The sequence below is a fragment of the Bombina bombina genome, chromosome 11 (genome assembly GCF_027579735.1).
Source record: "Bombina bombina isolate aBomBom1 chromosome 11, aBomBom1.pri, whole genome shotgun sequence".
Classification (NCBI taxonomy): Eukaryota; Metazoa; Chordata; class Amphibia; order Anura; family Bombinatoridae; genus Bombina; species Bombina bombina.
Genome location: NC_069509.1, coordinates 101,086,559 through 101,105,485, shown reverse-complemented (window position 1 = coordinate 101,105,485; position 18,927 = coordinate 101,086,559). Strand labels below are relative to the sequence as shown.

At 39.4% G+C, this 18,927-nt stretch overlaps 1 protein-coding gene across 1 annotated transcript in view; it reads right to left on the bottom strand.

The window, feature by feature from the left end:
• MRPS34 (mitochondrial ribosomal protein S34) overlaps nt 1-4,812 on the bottom strand; it is a 245,507-nt gene extending 240,695 nt beyond the window's left edge. Inside the window, exon 1 of the mRNA XM_053694924.1 lies at nt 4,613-4,812. Within this exon, the coding sequence (XP_053550899.1) occupies nt 4,613-4,726 (114 nt within the window). The 5' untranslated portion in view covers nt 4,727-4,812. The remainder of the gene's footprint in view (nt 1-4,612) is intronic.
• Between the last annotated feature and the right edge of the window lie 14,115 nt (nt 4,813-18,927).

Sequence of the window (18,927 nt, the reverse complement as noted above, 5' to 3'; positions counted from 1 at the left end):
GGGTTAATATAACCTCTCCCTGTGCCATCTATGCGCTATGACCATATGTACTATATTTTGTCCCTATATCATAGCTTAATTCTTTGTGGCGCAACATTAACCCCATCAGTGGCCTCCATTTTCACTGAGCAATTTTTTTTTTTAGATTAGAGATAAATAAATAATCAGGGCTCAAAATGTCCAGTACTAAGCTACTAGCCAGACCAAAATGTTACTCGCCACTTCTGACCTCACCCACCAGCTGACCAGGCCACGCCAACTACTGCACCCTATCTTTTCATATGTTTAGCCATTGCAAACACCTTTACAATACAGTAATTTGTTTTTATTTTATACCATAAATTAAATAACGCTATATACAGTAATAAATTAACAAAAAGGTATATAAGAGCAACACCAGCTATGGGTTCTGGGGGAGACAACACCTAGATGAAGTAGGCTGCTCATTAAACAATCCTAGTTAGGCTCTATTAAGGGTATGGTCTCCCCTACGATACCAGAGCTCTACAGGGGTATATAGGTGTAAGTCACACACAAATGTAGTCTTGTAATGATAGAGCTTCACATGGGTACTTGACTCAAAGTTCCAAGGTAGTAGCTGAAACTTTGAGTCTCGTTCTCCTGTGGAGCTCGATAAAGAGAGAAAAAAAAAGAAAGAGAAAGAGAGAGAATATTGAGGAGAAGAAAAGCGAGGAACTGCAAAACTCTTTTCCAAAGTGGATAATTTATTGAGCAGACAAGTGAAAGACACAGTCACAGTGTGCAGGGTTAGATATGACGCGTTTCCCACATGCGCTTCAGAGATCTGATAGAGAATATATATATTTTTAATTATTTTTTTTATACATGCACACACATATCCATGCACTGTTTGACCTCCCAAATTGTAATATCTAGAAATTACCAAGGTTGCAAAATATTTGTGTGTGTTATTTCTTTTGGTGCATTCACTAAATATATCAAGTTAAAATTAATTGACAGCAGTTTATTATCCAACATGTATAAGATTTCCAAATTGAATCACAGAAATTAGTATTTTTTTTAAATAAAAATATACACTCACTCTCACACTCATAAACCCAAACTCACTGACACACAAACACCTACACTAAAATACACACACTCAGACTCTCCCGCACACTCTCTTACTCAGTGTCACACAATAACTCTCTCACACACACTTAGGGCTAGATTTATCAAAGCCATTCTCCTATAATTCCGTCAAAAATTAGCACATACGAAATGATCGTCATATTCATCAAAGCACTCTGCGCCTATAATTGCGCAAATCTGAAAGAAACTTCTTCGCACTCCGCGAAAAAAAACTAAAATAATATGGTTGCAGAAGTGTGCACACCCTTAAAATAATACTTTGTTGAAGTACCCTTTGATTTTATTACAGCACTCAGTCTTTTTGAGTATTTGTTTTTCAGCATGGCACATCTTGACTTGGCAAGATTTGCCCACTCTTCTTTGCAAAAACACTCCAAATCTGTCAGATTGTGAGGGCATCTCTTGTGCACAGCCCACTTAAGATCACCCCACAGATTTTCAATTGGATTCAGGTCTGGGCTCTGACTGGGCCATTCCAAAACTTTAATCTTCTTCTGGTGAAGCCATTCCTTTGTTGATTTGGATATAATGCTTTGGGGCGTTGTCATGCTGAAAGATGAAGTTCCTCTTCATGTTCAGCTTTCTAGCAGAAGCCTGAAGGTTTTGTGCCAATATTGTCTGGTATTTGGAACTGTTCATAATTGCCTCTACCTTGACTAAGGCCCCAGTTCCAGCTGAAGAAAAACAGACCCAAAGCATGATGGTGCTGCCACCAATATACTTCACTGTGGGTATGGTGTTCTTTTGGTTATATGCAGTGCTGTTTTTGCGCAGAAATATATCTTTTGGAATTATGGCCAAAAAGTTTAATCTTGGTTTCATCAAATCAGAACACTGTTTGCGACATGCTTTTGGGAGACTTCAGATGTGTTTTTGCAAAATTTAGCTGGGCTTGGATGTTTTTTTGGTAAGAAAAGGCTTCCGTCTTGCCACTCTACCCCATAGCCCAGACATATGAAGAATACGGGCGATTGTTGTCACATGCACCACACAGCCAGTACTTGCCAGATATTCCTGCAGCTCCTTTAATGGTGCTGTAGGCCTATTGGCAGCCTCCCAGACCAGTTTTCTTCTCGTCTTTTCATCAATTTTGGAGGGACGTCCAGTTCTTGGTAATGTTACTGTTGCACCATATTTTCTCCACTTGATGATGACTGTCTTCACTTCACTGCCTTGGAAATTATTTTGTACCGTTCTCCTGACTGATACCTTTTAACAATGAGATCCCTCTGATGCTTTGGAAGCTCTCTGCAAACCATGGCTTTTGCTGTATGTTGCGACTAAGAAAATGTCTGGAAAGACCTGCTTGAACAGCTGAACTTTATTTGGGGTTAATCAGAGGCATTTTAAATGATGGCAGGTGTGTACTGACTCCTATTTAACATGATTTCTCTCAATTCTAAACACAGCTACATCCCCAGTTATAAGAGGGTGTGCACACTTATGCAACCATATTATTTCAGTTTTTTATTTTTACTTCCCTCCACCTAGAAGTTTGTTTTTCAATCAAGTTGTACAGTTTATAGGTCACATTAAAGGTGGAAAAAGTTCTGAAATTTATTTATCTTTATCTCATTTTTTTTACATCACAGAAACCTGACATTTTAACAGGGGTGTGTAGACTTTTTATATGCACAAAAAACATGTAAGGGGACTGCAAATCTCAGACTGGACAGGGTACACATCCTATGACCCTGCAACATGCTCAGCCCTGGGTGCTCAATGGCACTCACAAGAAGCTGTGCTGTCCCCAGAGTCACAGGCAGTTAACCCCAGACAGGTCTGGGTGCAAGGCCCACAGGGAAAATTGCAAAACTAATTAACACACAGAGAAAGTCCGGCACTCACAAGCGCTCAGCTAAGATTAAAAGTAAAATGGAAGGGTTAGTTACCGCTTCTGGCCAAATGGGACAAGCCCAGGTACCACATCAAGGTCCCTAAACCAGCCAAACAATGCAAGCTCTCAATAAAACAAACTGGGAACAAGTGAAGGGTGCTGGACTTTTTCTGTGTGTTGTATTCATTTGTTTTGCAATTTTCTCTTTGGGCCTTGCACCCAGACCTGTCTGGGGTTAACTGCCTGTAAATCTGGGGACAGCACAGCTTCTTGTGAGTGCCATTGAGCTCCCAGGGTTGAGTATGTTGAAGGGTCATGGGATGTGTACCCAGTCCAGTCCCCTTCCGTGTTTTGTTTATGTCTAGGGTGATTACATAAGTCTGTGCACCCTTCACTTGTTCCCAGTTTGTTTTATTGAGAGCTTGCATTGTTTGGCTGGTTTAGATTTATTAAAGAGACACTAAACCAAAAACTTTTCTTTCATGATTCAGGTAGAGAATACAATTTTAAACAACATTCCAATTTACTTCAATTATCTAATTTGCTCATTTTTTTAGCTATCCTTTGTTAAAAAGTAGCAATGCACATGGGTGAGCCAATCACACGATGCACCTATGTGCAGCCACTAATCAGCAGCTACTAAGCCTATCTAGATATGCTTTTCAGCAAAGAATATCAAGAGAATGAAGCAAATTAGATAATAGAGGTAAATCAGAAAGTTGTTTAAAATCACATGCTCTTTCTAAATCATGAAAGAAAAATCTTGAGTTTCATGTCCCTTTAAAGGGACAGTCAACACCAGAATTATTGTTGTTTTAAAAGATAGATAATCCCTTTATTACCCATTCCCCAGTTTTGCATAAACACAGTTATATTAATATACTTTTAACCTCTGTGATTACCTTGTATCTAAGCATCTTCTGACAGCCCCCTGATCACATGACATTTTATTTATCATCTATTGACTTTCATTTTAGCCAATTAGTGCAGTGCCTGCCACAATCCACGGGCGTGCTCACAATGTTATCTATAGGGTTTACCTGAACTAGCTCTCCCCTGCTGTGAAAAGCAAATACAAAAGCATGTGATTAGAGGCGGCCTTCAAGGGCTTAGAAATTATCATATGAGCCTTCCTAGGTCTAGCTTTCAACTAAGAATACCAAGAGAACAAAGCAAAATTGGTGATAAAAGTAAATTGGAAAGCTGTTTAAAATTACATGCCCTATTTGAAACATGAAAGTTTTTTTTGGACTTGACTGTCCCTTTAAACATAACTGTCCAAGGTAGCCAGAACATACAGTGCAGTGTTCCTCCTAAGTACAATATCTCTTTAACTAACAATTTATAATTAGAAAAGGGCGAGAAGTTTCACCTCCTAAATTCTCTCTCATATATATATATATATATATATATATATATATATATATATATATCTAATAAAGTATATGCATGCCAAAGCGTCCAACTAAGTTCTTACAAAAACTGTTTACATACAAATTAAAATCCCTAACACAAAGATCATAAAGTTCACACTATAGAGATGAGTTTCATTTAATATACCCAGTACCATGCAACTGCGTTTCTAGCATTGATTCCTCCTTTACCCCCTAATTAGAAAACCGTATTGATAATAGACAGATCTTTGTGATTGCTCACATTTACCTGATAGTCTAGTGCATATCGCTGAGAATCGCGCGGCCGGTTCTTCAGTTCTCTGTAAGCACGAATCTTCTTAGCCATTTCTGCAATAAGCCTAAGTCGCTTTTTCTTTGCCATAATTCTACCGATTGTGTGAAGACAAAAAACACATGGGGTGACCTCAACCTGAAGACTGTCGCACTTTAAATGCGTATTTAAATCGGTCACGTGATCAAACTGCCTTGCGAGTTGCTACGTCCGTATATTTCGTCTAAAGATAGCGGCTAGTTCCCATCCCACTAAAGGTTATTCTGACGTCACGTGTCTACGGTGATCGTATGGTACAGAGTGTTGAGGTCGAGGAAACAGTTGTTTTGGACATAGGATTTTTATTGTATGGCAAAAGAGTGAGAAGAATACGTGTTAATTTTTTTATGAAATAAGAAGCTTATTAGAGGCTGGTTTATAACAGACAAACAGAAATTTTCAGTTTGTCTTTTTACAGCTCCGAATACTAGGAACCTTATTTGTGCTTGGATTTTTTCTTAGTTGGTTTCTTATTCAAGCTATTTCTTATTCATGGTATTTGGTTTCTTTTTCATTGAAGTTGGTTTCTTATTCAAGCTATTTCTTATTCATGGTATTTGGTTTCTTTTTCATTGAAGTTGGTTTCTTATTCATTTTTTTTTTGTCAGACTGCTTTAAATTGACCTTAAAATAAAAATATAGTTTTATTTAAATAACAATATGTTTCATATAATATGGTTACACAGAGGTGAATTCCCAATGGGGCAAGGCTAAAAACAATTTTATATCATGGCGGGGGATCTATCCTACCTATATTAACAGTAAAATCAGTGGCCCAATGGTTATTAACCCTTTGAGAATATCAGTAACTTATTAAAAAATGGGAATAACAACACCTATGCCAGTTTTCGTATCAATATCTGTGCCCAAAACACCATTGGGCCAGGCTAAAAACGATTTCATGTAATGGAGGGGGATCTACCCTACATATATTAACAGTAAAATCAGTGGCCTTATGGCTATTAACCCTTTAAAAATATCAGTTATTCAAAAATTGGGAATTACAGCACCTATGCCAGTTTTGGCATCAATTTCTGTTCCCAAACTCCATTGGGCTAGGCTAAAAACAATTTAAAGGGACACTGTACCCAATTTTTTTCTTTTGTGATTCAGATAGAGCATGCAATTTTAAGCAACTTTCTAATTTACTTCTATTATCAATTTTTCTTCGTTTTCTTGATATCTTTATTTGAAAAAGAAGGCATCTAAGCTGAGGAGCCAGCAAATTTGTGGTTTAGAACCATGGACAGCAATTGTTTATTGGTGCTGCCCAATCAGCAAGGACAACCCAGGTTGTTCACCAAAAATGGGCCGGCATCTAAACTTAAATTCTTGCTTTTCAAATAAACATACCAAGAGAATGAAGAAAATTTGATAACAGGAGTACATTAGAAAGTTGCTTCAAATTGCATGCTCTATCTGAATCACAAAAGAAAAAATTTGGGTACAGTGTCCCTTTAATGTTATGGAGGGGGGTCTATCCTGTGTATATAAACAGTAAAATCAGGGCCCAATGGTTCTTAACCCTATGAAAATATCCAGTACTTATTCAAAAATGGGAATTACAGCACCTATGCCGAAAACACTGTTGGGCCAGGCTAAAAACAATTCCAGGTCATGGAGGGGGATCTACCCTATGTATATTTATAGTGAAATCAGTAGCCCAATGGTTATTAACCCTTTGAAAATATGAGTTACTTATTAAAAAATGGGAATTACAGCACCTATGCAAGTTTTGGCATCAATTCCTGTGCCCATAACACCATTGGACCAGGCTAAAAACAATTTCATTTCATGGAAGGGGACCTATCCTACCTATATTAACAGTAAAATCAGTGGCCTAATGGTTATTAACCCTTTGAAAATATCACTGTTCTGTCTATTATATGCTTATTATGTTCATGTTGATGACATCTGGTGGTTTCATGTTGCAATTACAGCTTGGTTCCTCTCAAGAATAAAACAGGAAGTGTTAATAAAGTTTGTTAATAAAAGGTTTACTTTCAGTTTCTCAGCAGCCATCTTAGCTTCAAGAAACATGGAAATCAGCTCTTAAACATTTGCCTCTAAACATACATATGCCTGTAAGTTATTGTTTGCTAAGAGTTCACTGTACATTTGAATTGCATTGCTATTTGTTGTAAGGATTAAATGTAAGCTCTCTGTGTTAGAAACATGTATTATTGTATGTATTGCAAGCACCACGTGTAACTACATATTGTAATTTCAACTTTTCTTATTGTATTGCAGTTTTACAAAAATAACTATTCAGAAGTAAAATCAGTTTGGAATAAACACAAAACTATTTCTGTCTGGTTTGTTAACTAGCTGTCTAGTTATCAGTTAATGAGGACAGTACAGTAAAAAGGCATGCTATATCAAGGCAAGATCCAGAGCTGCATTTTATAGTAAAAAGGCAGGCTATATCAGGGGAAGATACAGAGCTGCATTGTAAAGTAAAAAGCATGCTATATCAAGGGAAGATATAGGAGCTGCATTGAAAAGTGAGAAGCAATAACAAGCAAGATACAAAGGCTGCATTTTAAAGTAAAAAGCAGTAAATAACAAGCAAACATACAAGACCTGCAATTTAAAGTGAAAGGCAGTAAAAATAATTTGCACAAGAACTGCATTTAAAATATTGTGCTACTTTAACCTGATCACTATGAACCAAGATAAGAGTGTTGATATGATGCAGCAAACTTTAGAGACCAGATCCTATGCCTCTGGCTCTAAATATTCAATGCGCTCCAGCAGATCATCAGTCAGTTCTGCAGGACTCAGAGCCCGTGCTAAAGCGCAAGCAGCCCAGGCACAAATTTCTTATGCTGAAAAAGAAGCAGACATGATAAAGCAGAAAGCATCACTAGAAGCAAAGGCAGCTAGGCACAAAGCAGAGACAGCAATGTGTGAAGCTGAAACAGCGCAACGCAAGGCAGAGTTAGAAGCTAATATGCATGTGCTAAAGATTCAAAGGGCAGCAGTTGCAGCATCTGCAGAAGCAGCAGTCTATGAAGCAGCAGCTGAACTAGAAGAGGAACCACTTCAAGATTTTGCAGAAATAACTACCCATGATTCAGTACAAAGGACTCGTGAGTATGTACAGAACCATGCTCTAGACCAAGATAAAACAGAGCATGCTCCTATCCAACATATGTCCAGCATAATGCCACAGTTTCCTGACTCAACATATTTACAGTCTACTCCAAGTATTCCTGACCTGCACCCTCCTTCCCAGACTGACACTGCAAATGTCTCTACACCAAGAGTGCGCTTCCAAGAAAGCAGAGGTTATGCCGATCCACAATATCCATCACATTATATGGACTCTCACATATCCCCTCTCAGAAATAGCACATTAGGAACTTCAGAGACTACTGACCTAGCAAAGCCCCTGATTCGTCGAGAGTTAGTGAGTACAGGGCTACTAACATTTGATGATTGACCAGAGAACTACTGGGCATGGAAGACATCATTCCAAGGTGTCACCAGAGATCTTAATCTTACAGCCAGAGAAGAGCTAGATCTTTTGACTAAGTGGCTTGGACCAGAGTCATCTCAACAGGCTAAGAGACTCAGGTCAGTGCATGTTCATAACCCAATTGATGGAGTTAAAATGGTATGGCAGAGACTAGAAGAATGTTATGGCAGCCCTGAAGCTATTGAGAATGCACTGTTAAAGAAGCTAGAAAACTTCCCCAAAATCTCAAACAAAGACAACATAAAGTTAAGAGAACTTGGTGACATGTTGTTGGAGGTGAATGCAGCTAAGACAGGAGGCTTTTTGCCAGGACTGGCATACCTAGACACAGCTCGTGGCATCAAACCAATTATTGAAAAACTGCCATATAGCCTGCAAGAAAAATTGATTTTTCAAGGTTCCAAGTACAAAGAAGACCATCATGTCTCCTTTCCACCATTCAGTTTCTTCACCAGATTTATTGTCAACCAAGCAAAGACCAGAAATGATCCAAGCTTCATATTCTCAACATGCAGCAACCAAGTTCCAGTAAATACAGAGAAGTCAGGAACAAGGTTCAGCAACAGACCAACGGTGTCAGTAAGAAAGACAGAAGTGTCAGCTACTAATGCAACTCCACAAGTGAAAAGCCCTTCGTGGAAATCCATGGAATCAGACAGTCCATGTCCAATTCATAATAAACCACACCCACTGTCAAAGTGTTGTGGGTTCAGAAGCAAGCACATTGATGAACGTAAAGCTTACCTGAAGGAGAATTCTATCTGCTTTAGATGTTGTGCATCCACCAGACACATTGCCAAAGACTGCAAAAATAACATAAGATGCAGAGAATGCAACAGTGACCAGCATACTTCAGCTTTGCATCCAGGTCCAGCTCCCTGGGCAGTAGAGACTCCTTTACCAAAGAGAGAGCAAGGCGGGGAGCAAGAGGAAGCTACTCCACCCACTATTGTATCCAAGTGTACAGAGGTATGCGGGAAAGGGACAAGGCCCAGATCATGTTCCAAGATTTGTTTAGTGACTGTATATCCCTCTAATAAACCTGACTGTTCTGTAAAGATGTATGCAGTGTTAGATGATCAAAGTAACCGTTCTTTAGCCAAATCAGAGTTTTTTTGATGTGTTTAACATTAGTGGTGAAACATTTTCCTACACTCTAAGAACATGCTCAGGCATTACAGAGAAAACAGGGCGTAGGGTATCCAATTTCACTGTTCAGTCTATTGATGGGAAAACACACATAAAACTCCCCACACTCATTGAATGTGACATGATACCTGATGACAGGTCAGAAATTCCAACACCTGAGATTATACAGCATTTCCCTCATCTGAAATCCTTAACAGACAAGATCCCAGCACTTGACCCTAACGCACAAATACTTCTCTTGTTAGGAAGAGACATTCTGAAGGTGCACAAAGTACGTGAGCAGATTAATGGGCCTCACAACAGTCCTTATGCACAACATTTAGACTTAGGTTGGGTCATAGTTGGGGAAGTATGCTTAGGAGGAGCTCATAGACCAGCAGATGTGAACTCTTTCAAGACAAATGTGTTGCCTAGTGGGCGCACTTCTCTGTTCAGCCCATTCACTAGCTAAATACAGGTAAAAGAGACTTTTAATGCTTGTAAACAACAGTCATACACCCCCTCATTGTGTTATTTAGGAACTGCAACTCACAATGTGGGCAGTTTAGATGATAATGTGTTTGTTACTACTCCAAACGATGACAAACCTGCTATGTCTATTCAAGATGGTATGTTCCTTGATGTAGTAGAAAAAGAGATGTTTATTGATGAAGCAAATTACTGGGTAGCACCCCTACCATTTCGCTCACCTCGTCTTAGACTACCAAACAACTTAGAGCAAGCCCAGAAAAGACTACTTGCTCTACAGCGTTCCTTTGTGAAAAAACCTGAAATGAAAGAACATTTTGTTAACTTTATGCAAAAGATGAAAAGGTTCTGCTTGGTCATTGACCATGACCAAGCTGAACCTGCCCCACCATTGGAACCAGGTGAGGAGTGTTGGTACCTACCAATCTTTGGTGTTTATCACCCTCAGAAGCCAGGACAGATCAGAGTAGTTTTTGACTCAAGTGCTCAGTTTGAAGGCATTTCACTGAATGACACACTCCTCAGTGGGCCTGATTTAAATAATACACTACTAGGTGTCCTTTTACGATTCCGCAAAGAGCAAGTTGCAATTACCACTGATGTACAACAAATGTTTTACTGTTTCATGGTTAGAGAAGATCACCGTAACTATTTGAGATTTCTTTGGTTTCGTGACAATGACCTTAACAAAGAAATTACAGAGTTCAGGATGAAGGTACATGTCTTTGGAAACAGCCCTTCTCCAGCCATAGCCATTTATGGTCTAAGACAAATAGCAAAGCAGGGAAAAAGTGAGTATGGCGAAGATGTAGAACAGTTTATTTTGAGGAATTTCTATGTAGATGATGGACTCGCATCTGTGCCTACTGAAGCTGAAGCAGTCAGTCTCCTGCAGAGAGCTAAGGACATGCTCGCAGGATCGAATCTCAAGCTACACAAAGTGGCATCCAACAGAAGTCCAGTAATGGAAGCATTTCCCGCAGATGACAGAGCTAAAGATCTAAAGGACCTTGTTCTAGGTGTTGATCCTTTACCCCTCCAAATGAGCTTAGGGGTAAGTTGGAACTTACAGACCGACAGTTTCCCTTTTCAAGTGTCTAAAGAGGTAAAACCTTTCACACGGAGAGGTATCCTGGCTACAGTAAACAGTCTTTATGACCCACTTGGGTTTGCATCTCCAATCACTATGCAAGGTAAATCTTTAGTCAGAGAACTCTCAACAGACCAATGTGACTGGGATTCCCCACTCTTACCAGATAGAGAAGCTCAATGGAGAGCATGGACAGAAGACCTGATCCATCTTGAAGATCTCAGTATTCCCAGACCCTATGTGCCAGTGTCACTATCGTCCACAGTAAAAAAAGGAGGTATGTGTTTTTTCTGATGCTTCTACTGTAGCGATAGCAGCTGTAGCTTATCTCAGAGTCATAGACATTAGCGGTCAATGTCATGTAGGCTTTATTATGGGCAAATCTAAACTAGCTCCAAGACCAGCCCATACAGTGCCACGTCTAGAATTATGTGCAGCTGTTTTGTCAGTTGAGCTAGCTGAACTTATTACTGAAGAAATGGACATTGAACTTTATGCAGTTAAATATTACACTGATAGCAAAATTGTGTTAGGTTATATTCACAATACTTGTAGGAGATTTCATGTATATGTCTCAAACAGAATAATTTGTATTAGAAAATCTACTAATCCAGATCAGTGGCATTATATTAACACCAGTCAGAATTCAGGCAGCTCACCTAAAACATACCAACTGGTTCTCAGGCCCAGATTTCTTACATCAGGCAGATACAGGTGATCAATCTGAAGCTAAAGCATTTGACCTCATTGAACCAGATTCTGACAGTGAGATCAGACCTGAAGTGACAGCTTTAAAAACTGGAGTGTATGAACGCCAGTTAGACTCACATAGATTTCTCAGATTCTCAAAGTGGAAGTCCCTTGTGAGAGGTATAGCAACACTTATTCACATTGCTAAGTAATTTTCCAGCAGCACTCAAAAGGAGTTGTGTACAGGCAGGCATTGCTGCAAAGGGTTATGCCATTCATTAGATTTCTTGCAAGCTGAAACAGTGACTATCAAATGTATCCAAACATGGAAATATAGAAAATGGAAAGAGAAACAAAACGTTCAAGAAGGAGATCTTGTATTGTTGAAAGACTCTCAAGTAAAGCGCAATGGATGGACAATGAGTCTTATTGTAAAAACCATTCCTAGTGGTGATGGTAAAATTCGCAAAGTAGAGGTCAAAATCATTAAACAAGGGACTGCTAAAGTATACCTTAGACCTGTGTCAGATTTGAATGTTCTTTTTCAAAGTAAAGAGTTATCTGGTTGAATTTAATAATAATTTATATATCATGTAATAGTGGTATATGTTTATACCAGGCGGGGAGTGTTCTGTCTATTATATGCTTATTATGTTCATGTTGATGACATCTGGTGGTTTCATGTTGCAATTACAGCTTGGTTCCTCTCAAGAATAAAACAGGAAGTGTTAATAAAGTTTGTTAATAAAAGGTTTACTTTCAGTTTCTCAGCAGCCATCTTAGCTTCAAGAAGCATGGAAATCAGCTCTTAAACATTTGCCTCTAAACATACATATGCCTGTAAGTTATTGTTTGCTAAGAGTTCATTGTACATTTGAATTGCATTGCTATTTGCTGTAAGGATTAAATGTAAGCTCTCTGTGTTAGAAACATGTATTATTGTATGTATTGCAAGCACCACGTGTAACTACATATTGTAATTTCAACTTTTCTTATTGTATTGCAGTTTTACAAAAATAAATATTCAGAAGTAAAATCAGTTTGGAATAAACACAAAACTAGTTCTGTCTGGTTTGTTAACTAGCTGTCTAGTTATCAGTTAATGAGGACAGTACAATCACTTATTAAAAAATGGGAATCACAGCACCTATGCTAGTGTTGGCATCAATTTCTTTGTCTAAAACACCATTGGGCCAGGCTAAAAACAATTCTATGTCATGGAGAGGGATCTACCCTACGTAAATTAATAGCAAAATTATTCAAAAATGGGAATTACAGCACCTATGTGTCAACACTCAACCTTTTGTTTTAGGCTAGAACAATTCAGAGAGCAAATAAATGTAAGTTTGTAGCTACTGGATTCAGGTGAACTTTGCTCACTATTGAATAGGGTAAATGAGCTAGTGCCTGAGATGTAGCAGTGATACTGAACAGAAAGAAACAAAGTTTCACTTTGAAACAACTCACTGACAATGTCAAGTCAGAGTAAGTTACTTTCAGTTTAAGTTGTAGGGTTATGGTTAAGTAATAGCTGATAGACAAATAATAGTTAGCTGTAATAACTCTCAAACAGATTACGAGTTTTGCGTTATGGCTGCTCGCTAATATCGTGTACGTTATTTCCATTGCGTATCTTTTATAACGTAGGTATTACGAGTCTGAAAACAACCTTGTAATGCATCGCGGTAACATGAGTACCGCGTTTATTTACCAAGCTTAATCACAGGCACGTTATAGATTCTCCCATAGAGATCAATGCTAAATTAACAAAACACAGATTTTTCTTCTAACACTCGATCTGGCGAGAAATACACACTGCTCTGTCATATTACGTATACCACATAATGGACAACAAAAACACTGAGCTCAAATGTACAAACAACAATCGCACACGCAACATAGCACATACGCATTCCACATTCATAATCGTTTTTTTTTAAAAAATAGACATCATTTACACTAAAGGAGGAATAGGAAAATACATTGAGATCTTGCAACACGGAACAAAACAACATGCAAAAAGAATTGCACACTGATACACAAACAAAACATTTGCATTGGAGATTACGAAACATTAGTACAAATAAACATTTACAAAACTTAACAAATACGAGACCATCACAAATCAACATTTAGATTTAGAGATACTACTTTTGAAGAATGTTATGCGAAACGATCACTATGACATCATCGCATTATACACATTGCACAAATACATATGTTCATTTACAAACTCAATCTGAGCATGCGCACATTAAAACAAATACTCCACATTGCACACATAATAATTACTAAGAAAGCACACCTGAACCTCGTTTACTTTGCAAACCGGTACATCATTAAACATTTACATAGGGTATATTAGCACGCTCTAAGCATGGCTTCTTGGACTGTATTGCTTTTTCCAGTTAGGTGCAGATCTAGGCGTTGGAGGGCTTGGAGAGATTTGAAAGTAGATAGATTTATTGTGATTTAGTGAGAGTTAGTTAGTGTGAGAGAGTGAGTTAGTGAGCGAGAGTTTGTTTGGGTGAGTGTGCGAGTGTTTTGTTCCTACATTCATTATATAAACACATTTACACGCAAACACATTCAATACATACATACACTTATCACTAACACTGCATACCCCATTCCCTCTCATTCTACACTCCATACCCCACATTCCCTTTCATCCCATATGTTTTTGTTTTGTTAAAAAAACTTCTTGTTTACATATCCTCATTTTTGTCTTTTTCAACATATACGTTTGTCTGTTTAATGCCGCTTACCCTCTTTTATTTATATCCCATTCACACTTTGAGCACTTTTTTCTTTTTGTTCATTATTTTGACCCCCTTTCATTTGTGCACCTTCACATTTTGTTTGAGTATGTCGGGAGGGGGGGATAGGGGGCAGATTAGCCCGAAGCTATTAGAGTTCATTAGGCAGGAGGCTAGGGCTGAGTTTAAGGATGAGCTTGTAGAGGAGTTTAGGCAGGAGAGAGGAAGAGGGAGAGGAACTGGAGAGGAAGAGGTGGGTGGACCCAGCCACTTTGTGGAAGATTCAAAACTGGCTGGGCCCAGTGGTCTTCAGCGTAGACAGGGAGCTTCACAGTCCGGAGAATAGAGGCTCACATCACATGGGAAGCCCAGGCAGAGGGAGGAGAGATATACTATGGATGAGAAGGAGACCCTTATAGAGGCTTATATGGAGAGGGCTAGAAGGCTGCAGGCACAGAGGGCCACCGCTTCAGATAAGAGGATGTTGTGGAATGAGATCAGGGATGCCGTAAATGCAGTGGGAGTCTATAACAGGGATGTCAAGTCGATTCAGCACCGTTACTGGGACTGCAGAGCTGAACTGAAGCGAAAGCTCTTAAGGGAGAGAGAATACCTAGCAGGGACCGGTGGCGGTCCGGAAATAACTTTTGAGCATTCCCGCTGGGAGGAAATGCTGTGTCCCAACATCTCCGAGGTGGCCATAGTCGGTATCTGAGGAGTTGATACCGGGAACCTGCCCCTCTCATCTGCCGGTAAGCTCATTTACTAATTTTGTTTACATCAACCTCATAGCCCATTCACACGCAAAAATTATTTAAGGATATGACTAACGCAATTACGCTTTTTTATACATTATTACGTAAACTCATTCAGAATTACCTTGCGAAGGTTGCATTTGAAGAAAAGCCATCACATTAGTATCTAGTCTACAGATTAGGTGTGCATATAAAAAGAATTAAGACGCACGCGAAAATACATTCAAATTGACCATCTAGATATCCGAAAGACGGGTTTGCAAATATGGAAATCGTATTGATTGCTTTTGCTTACAATTAAAATACAAAGGCAGCCTCATTAATACACTTTCAAATAGAACATTTACATCTTTATTTGGAACTGTGCTAATATCTCGATTTCTTTCATTTTCAAATATACAGAGTCTGAGGCCGGGGAGGAGGAAGCACAGCACCCACAGGCTTCTCCTTCACCCAGGCATGAGAGTGGTGCAGATGACTCACCACCTTGGGGAGACCTGGAAGATATCCCTGCACCATCGACCCCTGAAGAAGCCCCCGCTGCAGAAGAGATCCCTGCAGCAGCCCCCCATGCAGCAGCAGCCCCCAGTGCAGCAGCCCGCCATGCATCAGCTCCTCCTCAGGAGAGCATCCCCCCAGAGATACCAGAGGTGGAGATCTTGAATGATTTCCTCAAAGAGATGCGTGCCTCCCGGAGGGAACATGCGGAATACAGAGTGTACCTGACAGAAGTACTGAATGAAATTCGAGAAGGACAAAGAGATATTTCGAATACTCTTAATAATATGTTGCAGGTCCTCCGGGAGGTACCAAACGCACCATCTGCTCCTGCCCTATCTGCTCCTGCCCCAGCTGCTCCTCGGCCTCCTCCATCTTCTCCTCGGCCTCAATCTCCTCCTCAGCCTGGTGATCCCTTACCCACTCACAGTACTCCTTCTCCCCGAACATCTCTTATGAGAACTCGTCGGAGGGGCCAGTTGACCCCCCAGAGCCTCCGTCTCGTGGGAAGAGGGGAAGGAAGAGGAAGTAATTTTGTATATATTTATTTTAAATTTATTTAATGTGTAAAGGATAGGTATGTGATGATGTGGTCTTCTTACACTTGTGGAGCACACCCTGTGTTTAATAGGCTTCTATGGGACCGGGTCCATGGAGGCATATTGTTTGCAGAGTGTGTTTTACAAGTGTGTGGAGACAACATCATCACATGCTGTCCTTGTTGATTACATTGATTGGTTTTTGCAATGTGATGTCCAAACTGTTCTCCCAATTTGAAAAAACAAAGTGACCATTACAATTATGCATGATGGCATATCAATGTTTTGATGCCAACAACACAGCTTAAAGGGACAGTCTTTTTTTTTATATCTTTATTTATCATATTGCAATATAGGTTATTTACAGAAATCTAATAGCATCAAAATCGAGAGACACGTAGGCCCTCTAAGACAAAAGGAGAAAAAATCAATTTAAATCTTCAACAAACAAAACACATTAATACTTTCTCTTCAAGTTACCAATTCCCTATTTTGCATTTTGTTATATCACTAATATCACATAAACATACACACACCAACGAACCACCGAATTGCAAGGGAAATTCCCTCTCCCTCATCTCTCCGAGTCCTCTCCTTCGCTATTATTAGAGAGCCAAGAATTTGGTAAATGCCCAGCAAGCACTTGCGCTTGGAAATACATCGATTTCACAAGTGGCTTAACTATGCTATTTTGTACGGACTGTGGAAGAGATAACATAAACACCTTCCAATGTTTCAAAAATAATGCTATTCGTTCATCAGTTGTATTTTGTAAATTATATTGTTCAGACACACATTGCGAAACCAACGCATTCTTAAGTTCTTTCAAGGTGGGTGCTGTTTTAGCCTTCCAAGATTTTAAAATCAAACTTCTGCACACGAAAATACATTCAAATTGACCATCTAGATATCCGAAAGACGGGTTTGCAAATATGGAAATCGTATTGATTGCTTTTGCTTACAATTAAAATACAAAGGCAGCCTCATTAATACACTTTCAAATAGAACATTTACATCTTTATTTGGAACTGTGCTAATATCTCGATTTCTTTCATTTTCAAATATACAGAGTCTGAGGCCGGGGAGGAGGAAGCACAGCACCCACAGGCTTCTCCTTCACCCAGGCATGAGAGTGGTGCAGATGACTCACCACCTTGGGGAGACCTGGAAGATATCCCTGCACCATCGACCCCTGAAGAAGCCCCCGCTGCAGAAGAGATCCCTGCAGCAGCCCCCCATGCAGCAGCAGCCCCCAGTGCAGCAGCCCGCCATGCATCAGCTCCTCCTCAGGAGAGCATCCCCCCAGAGATACCAGAGGTGGAGATCTTGAATGATTTCCTCAAAGAGATGCGTGCCTCCCGGAGGGAACATGCGGAATACAGAGTGTACCTGACAGAAGTACTGAATGAAATTCGAGAAGGACAAAGAGATATTTCGAATACTCTTAATAATATGTTGCAGGTCCTCCGGGAGGTACCAAACGCACCATCTGCTCCTGCCCTATCTGCTCCTGCCCCAGCTGCTCCTCGGCCTCCTCCATCTTCTCCTCGGCCTCAATCTCCTCCTCAGCCTGGTGATCCCTTAACCACTCACAGTACTCCTTCTCCCCGAACATCTCTTATGAGAACTCGTCGGAAGGGCCAGTTGACCCCCCAGAGCCTCCGTCTCGTGGGAAGAGGGGAAGGAAGAGGAAGTAATTTTGTATATATTTATTTTAAATTTATTTAATGTGTAAAGGATAGGTATGTGATGATGTGGTCTTCTTACACTTGTGGAGCACACCCTGTGTTTAATAGGCTTCTATGGGACCGGGTCCATGGAGGCATATTGTTTGCAGAGTGTGTTTTACAAGTGTGTGGAGACAACATCATCACATGCTGTCCTTGTTGATTACATTGATTGGTTTTTGCAATGTGATGTCCAAACTGTTCTCCCAATTTGAAAAAACAAAGTGACCATTACAATTATACATGATGGCATATCAATGTTTTGATGCCAACAACACAGCTTAAAGGGACAGTCTTTTTTTTTATATCTTTATTTATCATATTGCAATATAGGTTATTTACAGAAATCTAATAGCATCAAAATCGAGAGACACGTAGGCCCTCTAAGACAAAAGGAGAAAAAAATCAATTTAAATCTTCAACAAACAAAACACATTAATACTTTCTCTTCAAGTTACCAATTCCCTATTTTGCATTTTGTTATATCACTAATATCACATAAACATACACACACCAACGAACCACCGAATTGCAAGGGAAATTCCCTCTCCCTCATCTCTCCGAGTCCTCTCCTTCGCTATTATTAGAGAGCCAAGAATTTGGTAAATGCCCAGCAAGCACTTGCGCTTGGAAATACATCGATTTCACAAGTGGCTTAACTATGCTATTTTGTACGGACTGTGGAAGAGATAACATAAACACCTTCCAATGTTTCAAAAATAATGCTATTCGTTCATCAGTTGTATTTTGTAAATTATATTGTTCAGACACATATTGCGAAACCAACGCATTCTTAAGTTCTTTCAAGGTGGGTGCTGTTTTAGCCTTCCAAGATTTTAAAATCAAACTTCTGCCAAGAAATATAATTATGTTAATCAGTTTTAAGTTTCAAACCACTCCTTGGAATTTAACCAGAAAAAAAATATCTAATGACTGAATGGAGTAATCCAATTTAAGGGTAACATTCATCCAATACACTACTTTGGCCCAAAATTGCCTAATTTTTGGACAAGTCCAAAAGCAGTGTTTATACACTGCTTTTGGACTTGTCCAAAAATTAGGCAATCTTATGATCTGCGGAAAGTGAACTGCATCT